This window comes from Papilio xuthus, unplaced genomic scaffold, assembly GCF_000836235.2.
Source record: "Papilio xuthus unplaced genomic scaffold, Pxut_1.1 DF826159.1, whole genome shotgun sequence".
Lineage (NCBI taxonomy): Eukaryota > Metazoa > Arthropoda > Insecta > Lepidoptera > Papilionidae > Papilio > Papilio xuthus.
This window is the reverse complement of record NW_013532490.1, coordinates 298,718-306,928: the sequence shown is the minus strand read 5'-3', so window position 1 is coordinate 306,928 and position 8,211 is coordinate 298,718. Positions and strand designations below refer to the sequence as shown.

The window sequence follows — 8,211 nt, the reverse complement described above, 5'->3', positions numbered from 1 at the left end:
CATATCTGTGAAGAAATTCAAAGATATGTGTGAAGTTAACCCGCACTGGACCAGCGTGGTTGACTATAGCCTAGTCACTCCTGACTCAGGGTAGGCTTCAAGCCCGTTAGTGGAGACGTATAATTTGAGGTGGCAACCCTAGTTACTTTAAATAATCTTAACAATATACGCAAACTGTAACACGAACACGAAAGTTACTACCCAGAATAATATCTAAGGTCATAATGTCAAGACGTTGTCAGGGTTCTAGTACATATAGTTATTAATACTGGATGACGTGTTTTGAGCTAGTGAGTTACGGGTCGTTGCACTTGGCATTATATTTAACACAAACATATAGGAACTATATTCGTTAAAGTGGAATCGAACATCTTGAATATTCTCTATAGATTTTGCTTCTAATTATTGTAACCAACATTCTGTACTTTACCTTCCTTTCTATCTCAAGGTCAGTCAAAGGCTAACATAACTGTATTATTTTGGAAAAGTATAGATGGATTGTTTGAAAAAGGATATACGTAAGTTCAGATGAAGAGGTATTGAAGAGTACGTTCTATGCCGACCTTCCGTATGTAAATCTTATATGATGATGTTTGTATGCAGGTATCGCGGCTGGTCATACTTCACGAGGAGGCAGAAGATGGCAACGCTATGCCAGACCTGGCGCGCCCCGTGCAGGCCGTCTCCCTCGCCGTCAACAATCTCGTCAAGGTATAGTTAGACAAGTTATTGACCCAGTGGGCGAAAGTGATACTAAAGTAGGTGTGGGTTTACACAATCGACATTTTAATACGAATCTTTCAATTTGATTACCTACTTGAGATATAAGTATTAACATTATTTGATAGCTATTTATCGAAGTTAATAATGTTCTATGTTGTAGATGAGAATTAGAGATCAGAAATTAATAATTAATGTACGAAAGGATTAATTCAAACCTAGAGCCCCATCTGGAACGTACTCTTAATCACTGAGCTATAGATGATTCAAGATTTAAATTGATATTGATGTTACCAGGTGGGTCACGAGACAATCGAGTCGTCAGAGGACGCGATCCTCCGGCAGGACATGCCGGGCGCGCTGCGACGTGTGGAGGGCGCGGCGACCTTGCTGCAGCAGGCCTCAGACATGCTGCGCGCTGATCCATACTCCGGACCTGCGAGGTACTGACCAATATAGACTTTGTTGGGAGTACAAATGTATGGAGATATTGACCAAAATTGCTTGAATTTATATAACTACTTTTAAAGAACTAAATATTTAAAGTTTGGTGTTTACTAATATTGTAAATTTTGGTAGTAATTTTTTATCAAATATTTTAAAGATTGAAAGATTTTAAAGTAAATATTTTCTTTTATTCTCTTTAGGAAGAAATTGATCGAAGGCTCTCGTGGTATCCTGCAAGGTACATCAGGTCTTCTGCTATGCTTCGATGAGTCAGAAGTCAGGAAAATTGTTAAGGAGTGCAAAAAGGTACGTTCAAATAATTATAATACAATCGTAGTATTTTATTAAAGAATTCATTTGAATATGAATGATTTAATTTATGTTGTAGGTGCTCGATTATCTAGGAGTTGCGGAGGTGATAGATACAATGGAAGACCTAGTTCAGTTCCTACGTGACATCTCGCCCGCACTGTCCAGAGCGGCCAGAGAGGTTAGTGTTATACATATAACAACAATCACGTCATAAACCACTACTTTAACATAATTAAAAGCAAAGAAAATAATAAAAAAAATATACAACACTGTTAGAAGAATTAGAGAAATGTCCTATTTACATTATTCCAGTCCAGTGATCGCACTCTCCGTTAATATTTATCTGGTAAAATGTAAAACCACACTGGAATATACAGTTTAATCCATTGTGGGTTTTATATATTTTTTCAATTGTAATTAATCGGTGAATTCGATCGCTGGACTGGAATTAAATTTTGTTAAGTTTTATTAAATTCTCCAAAGACTACTTTTGAAATTCGCAAGTTGGTAATGAGATATTGTGTGGTGTCAGGTGGCATCCCGCGCGGCGGAGCTGACACACCCGCCGCACGCGGAGACACTGGCGCGCTGTCTGGAGAGTGTCAAGCAGCTGGCGCCAGTGCTCATCTGCGCCATGAAGATATACATACATATACTTACTGAAGGTATGTACTACCTCTAACTGTACATACAATCTTTATAATTTTGTACATTTTTATTTGCAATTGCTTCTAAAGAACTGCTTGAAAATATTTTGGTGTTCATAAATAGTAAATTAGTATCAAAGTATATTAACATAATAAACTTTGAGCGTCGGTGGATCAGGGGTTAAGCACTTGACGTGTAATCTGCAGGTCCTGGGTTCGAATCCCGCCATGTACCAATGTGTTTTTCCATTTCTTACGGTGAAGGAAAACATCGTGACGCTGCACATATCTGAGAAGTAATTCAAAGATATATGTGAAGTCAACCCGCACTTGTCTAGCGTGGTTGACTATGACCTAATCACCCTTAACTTAGGGTAGGCTCCGAGCCCCTCGGTGGGGATGTATAGTGAGCTGATGATGAATAGATTTAAAACAATATGTAAGATTTAATATAAGAGTAATTATTTAAAATAAATGTATTGTTTCAAAGGTGGCAAGGGAATGGAGGAGGCGGCAGAGAACAGGAATTACCTCGCTCAGCGCATGGCTGATGAAATACATGAAATTATCCGGTACTTCCATTTAATACTTAATATACCTTAAAATAATTAACTGTATAAGATAAACTAATGGTTAATATGCATATAAAACTAAAAAAAAACGCGAGAAAAAAAATTAAATCTTAGCAAAAAAAGACAATTCTAAATGATTTTTTTACTAGATACACTATAGGTCTTGTTTAATATCTTGTTTTCCACCTAATGTATTTTTTTTCTCTTAAATTGTCTTTTGAAAAAAAAAGTTAATTTCTAAAGCCATAGTGATATTTTATAGTACAGTTTTATAACTTTAGTATAGTTTTTAAGGACATTTCCAAAAAAAACTAATCGACATCACAGGGGACCGAAGAGCTGGCAGCTACCTCGGTCAAAGAATTAGTTTAGCTGTCCAAAGGGGGAACGCTGCCAGTATCTTCGGGACCTTGTCTAAAGGGACTCCTTTTAATAACATATTTTAGTTAATTATTCGTTTTTTAATATTTTATTTTATATAGATTTAAAACTATATGTAATTATAGAAATAAAGATTTATAACTTGTATTTAATATAATTTGTTGTGATCAGAGTGCTGCAGCTGACTTCATACATTGAGGACGGTGGGGAGAAGGAGAATGTGGCGCTGCTGAAGGCGCTCCAGACACAGATACATACCAAGATGGGCACCGCACATGAGTTTCTTAACGTTTGTATAACTTTATACATTGCAGTATGAATACGTTTTGTTGGATACATATTCAAATTAACTTAACACTGTAGCTTTGATGTTATTACACTATTTATTATCAAAATAATTAAATAAGTAATCTTTTTGTAGGTTGTAGCTTGTAGCGCCATCTATGATGAATATTTAATAATAAAATTGACAGTGTTTATGTATGTATATGTGTAGGAGATGGTAAAAACTAATTTTTAGATTTTTGGTTTGTATGTCTGTTTCCAAGGCCAACTTTGTCCAGGGAAATATCTGGAATTGGTGGGCGGACTCTGATAGGACTTAAACGGGAATGTGGCTGATGTATGCGACCATATTGTTAGCTTTTTTTAAATTCTTTGCGAATGTACCATTAGTTATTTAACACGATGAATTATCTGACAGGACTCGTCAGCGCTCCGCAACAGCGGGGGAGAGCGCGCACTGAGGTCCGTGCTGACGTCAGCGCAGCGCGCCGCCGACCACCTCGCCACAGACCTCAGCGACACTCTGCGTCGCAACGTCAGGTACACGCGCACATCTGTACGTGCACGTGACATAGTCACATTAACCAACGAGCAAACGGTCACCTGATTTCGCCCAAATAGCGAAGCATCTTCACATATTCCATTTTTCTGTTTAATTCATAACAGAGCGGTGTCTTTATTGACGGAGAAGAAAACGCACACAAATACTATCTCTTTGTGTGCTTACCTTTAGGAAAGGGAAAATTTTCTTTTTTCTCATAATTCAGTTAAAAAAAAGGGTGGAGATGGAAAAAGAACTAATATTAGGTTTCCGAGCACTAAAACTAACTCTCCAAAAATATCAATGTTATATTAAATACACATGTATATTTATACACTATTAATCTTTATATGTCTTGTATGTAGGTCTGGAGGTATCAACGCGGACCACTTGTGTGACGAGAGACAGTTCGGCCGCGGCAGGGAGACCAAGGTAAACTATATTATATTCTCACACCAAAAACTACTTACTTTGATATTATTGGAACATATATATCCAGCTACCGTAGTTTTAACATCGAGTAGTGAATGAATGAGGGTATATAAACATTTTTCTAGTTCATTGATACAGTTCTATTTCTGTCAGTTTCAAAGTGGCTCTACTTTGGGATTATTTTAAACAAATTCGCATTCTCAAACAGTTTGCTCAGTTTTCAACACGTGTTTTGATATTTGATGTACATAAATGTTTTCGGTTTGTGAAAAATCATATACAGCGTGTTCTTTTCAAATTTTCATCTAATTTTGAATTATTTTTGTTCATCAGTGACCAGTAAAGATTGAATATTGGATTTCTTGTTAAATCGTTTAATATTTTGTTCAGGCTTTAAACCTGGCGTCGGAGCTGCGCGGTCAACTAAACGAGGTGGAAGGGATAGTGAACGAGGGGGTGAGGGTGGCGGAGAAGCAGGGGGGAAAGACCATACAGTCCAGGTATGTTTCTATGTCTGAGTTCCAACTCGTTCACATGGAACTGGGTGACGATCAAAGCACATTTTGATACAGCTTATATAAAGAAGAATTGTGTAAAGCTATTTTTAGTAATAAAACAAGAAAAAAAACCATTTTTTATTATGAGTTATTTTCAAAGAGACGGTGATTATTAGTTAAATATATATATATAATTTTGTATTGGGTTTATAAAATGTTGTATGTACTGTATGATGTGTGTGTGTGTGTGTGTATGTATAGACTGGAGAGCGCACACAAGTGGCTGGTGCAGCCGGGAGCGGAGGCGCACACACGCGCGGAGGGGCAGCGCGCCATCGCCAGCGTCGTCGCACAGGGGCACAGGGTTACTATTTATTACTGTCCCAACTTTATACACTGCCCGACTTTATTAAATTAAAAACAAATTTTTTAACTTCTGTGTAATAAGTAACAATGAACATCCTGTATAATAAGTAATGTTGAACACCTGTATACCAGATCGCGGAGGGGCTGCAGGGTCGGGAGAAGGCGGAAGTGCTGCAGCTGTGCGGCGAAGTGCAGCGGCTCTCGGACAAGCTTGCAGACTTGTGCGCCAGCGGGCTCGCAAACTCGGACGAGGCCAGGGCCATCACCAGGTATATTAGGAGCAACAGGTCCCTGAATTTGCCAAAATACCGAAGCGAAGCGACTTAGACAACTGCGGATACCTTTTGCGGTTACCTACCTTTAATCGAAAGAGGAGGTAGCATATAGAAAGAGGATAATTTTTACGTGTCCTGTCTTCCGACAAATCCACCTTCCCTTCCCATACTTTCCTTTAAGGTGGGAAGGAAAAGAGATAATGTAAAAGCTGTTTCAATTCTATAGCTCCCAACGAGCTTTTAAAAATGTCCTGCTCGAAGGACCAATTTATAAATAGTTCACAAAAGTGTGCGTATAGCATGAGTAATGGTACACTAAGGGTTTGCCGAAGTAAGAACATCTGTGAGTGGTGTTTCCAGGGAGCTATCGGACAAGCTGCACGAGCTGAAGCGCGGCATGGAGCGAGCTGTAGTCAACCGCGTGGTGGAAGACTTCATCGACGTGGCTGCACCGCTCAGGCACTTTGCTGATGCTGTTAATGCTCCTGAAGGTATCGGACTCTGTCACTTCTTACACAAAATTTGTGGATATGTGTTAATCGACTATTCAAATTGAGTTAAGAATTTATTGCGACACTCGATCGTAAATCGTCAAGGGCTATAACCCTTAAAGCGATGACTTAACGCATTTAAGTACGACAATTAGTGTTGTTGAGTTCCATATCATCATCATCCTTCCTGATTGTGTTCTGTATCCATACCAAATTTTATAGAAATCCGTTAAGCCGTTTTGAAGATACTTATTAAGAAACATCCATCCATACATTTGCATTTATAATATGAATAATATTAGTGTGTTACGTACTCAGGTAGTGCAGGTCGCGAGGCCAACTTCCTGGAGCGAGCGAGCGCGCTGCAGGCGTTCAGTGCGCGCGCAGCCGCAGCAGCAGGCGTGGTGGCGGCCGCCGCACATGACAAGCGCCTCGCTGACCAGCTGCTGCACAACAAGAGAGAGGTCATACTGACACGCAACATGACACCCTCTCACCTTAACGATATATCACTCCAATTGTAACTTTACACCGAGCGTATGTAGGCGGACTGAATGCAAGCCCCGCCCACAACATATATGTTAAGTTTTAAGAACACACGTAGGTGACACGTTTTAGGAAGGAACTAAAAAAATTGACCAGTGCTTAACTTAATTAGGTGTTGATAAATAATTACACTATTTGCCTTTCCAATACCGCCCATTTCTAATAAAAAAATGATGGAAAATAGAAATGGGTTTAATGAAGGAGGGAGCGCATAGGAAAGGGTATTTCACCTTTCGGTACGTCCCCTGCTTCCTCGATTAAAGACTTCGTTATTTCGAAGAATTTAGGTGGTCACCTTGCGATATAACAAAGTTGTTTTCTTTTAGGTGGAAAAATTATCGCCGCAACTTATCGCAGCTGGGAAAATTCGACTACACTATCCTGACAGTAAGGTGAGACTTGACATTTAACATTACAAGTAATCATATCATTTTTCTTAGTAATCATGCGGTTTTTATGTTTAGACGAGCAATATCTCGGCAAAATGTAATTCACCACCGTGTTTTAATTTGATACAAACGCCATCTAGCTATAACTTTTAGATAAAAGCTTGTAACTAAGTTGCGCCAACTCCTTTTATTTCAAAATAACATAAAGATAATTAAATGTTATCTATAAGGGTTAGTTATTAAGGTTTAATTTGTTTAAGGTGGCTGAAGAGCACTTCAACAACTTGAAGAATCAATACGCAGACGCGGTCCTGCGCGTAAGAGATTTGTGCGACCAAGCCGTCGATCCTTTGGACTTCGTGAGAACTGCTGGTAAGTTTAGATATACCCATTGTTCCAATTCTTCTTAACCAGGAAATACTAGAAAATCTAGATTTTTATTTAATTTGCAGGCGAACTAATGCAGAAACACACATACCTCTGTGAGGATGCGATACGCAACAACGACGCGCAGAAGATGGTCGATAACACTTCTGCCATCGCCAGGTAAACACTCGATTTCTCTCACAATTGACTACTTAATAATTAAACAGATTTCAATAAACATAGGCCACTAGTTGTCGCCCGCGACTTCGTCCACACGGAGTTAAATAAAACTTAGTAGCCTATGTGTTGTGTCAGACTATGTTAGAACATAAATGTAGAATCTATACCAAATTTCAGCAAGATTCGTTGAGCTATTCTGGAGATACGTTGTAACAAACATTCGCATTTATAATATTAGTAAGAAGTATTATATAATATATATATATATATTATATATGTATACAGGTTGGCAAATCGCGTGCTGCTGGTGGGCGGGGCGGAGTGCGAGAACACGGAGGACAGGGAGTTCGGGCGCGCGCTGGCGGCGGCCCAACAGCGGCTGCAGGCCAGCATCCCGCCCGCTGTGCGCCTCGCCAAGCGGGTCGCGCTGGGGGAGCGCGCCGCTGTGCCCGGCTGGCGCACCGCCAACAACGAGGTACAAAAACACGCAAACACGTTAATAATATCAAAGCATCAATTACATATTAACCATACTCTCTTATTTATGTACTTAAATAATAGTTATTTTAAGATGAATAGGAGTCAATTTTTGTCTGTACCTTTTATCTTTACACCTGGCTAAAGAATGAAAAAAATAGCGTTAAAAAAATAATCAATAAATAACGTCTTAAGTTGTTTGTATGTATGTAGATAATGAGTGCAGCGAGCGAGGTGGAAGGCGCGCTGTCACGACACGCGGTGCGCGCACCACCACTCGCCGAGGC

General features: G+C 39.4%; 1 protein-coding gene across 1 annotated transcript in view; it reads left to right on the top strand.

Annotated features, from left to right (window-relative positions):
* Positions 1 to 8,211, top strand: part of Vinc (vinculin) — a 19,968-nt gene that overhangs the window by 7,470 nt on the left and 4,287 nt on the right. The window contains exons 2-20 of the mRNA XM_013319198.1: positions 604 to 711; positions 1,018 to 1,163; positions 1,368 to 1,473; positions 1,556 to 1,657; positions 2,012 to 2,144; positions 2,617 to 2,698; positions 3,251 to 3,368; positions 3,783 to 3,904; positions 4,271 to 4,337; positions 4,728 to 4,837; positions 5,096 to 5,198; positions 5,333 to 5,469; positions 5,836 to 5,966; positions 6,285 to 6,430; positions 6,839 to 6,904; positions 7,162 to 7,273; positions 7,354 to 7,447; positions 7,733 to 7,922; positions 8,138 to 8,209. Of these exons, the coding sequence (XP_013174652.1) occupies positions 604 to 711; positions 1,018 to 1,163; positions 1,368 to 1,473; positions 1,556 to 1,657; positions 2,012 to 2,144; positions 2,617 to 2,698; positions 3,251 to 3,368; positions 3,783 to 3,904; positions 4,271 to 4,337; positions 4,728 to 4,837; positions 5,096 to 5,198; positions 5,333 to 5,469; positions 5,836 to 5,966; positions 6,285 to 6,430; positions 6,839 to 6,904; positions 7,162 to 7,273; positions 7,354 to 7,447; positions 7,733 to 7,922; positions 8,138 to 8,209 (2,145 nt within the window). The remainder of the gene's footprint in view (positions 1 to 603; positions 712 to 1,017; positions 1,164 to 1,367; positions 1,474 to 1,555; positions 1,658 to 2,011; positions 2,145 to 2,616; positions 2,699 to 3,250; positions 3,369 to 3,782; positions 3,905 to 4,270; positions 4,338 to 4,727; positions 4,838 to 5,095; positions 5,199 to 5,332; positions 5,470 to 5,835; positions 5,967 to 6,284; positions 6,431 to 6,838; positions 6,905 to 7,161; positions 7,274 to 7,353; positions 7,448 to 7,732; positions 7,923 to 8,137; positions 8,210 to 8,211) is intronic.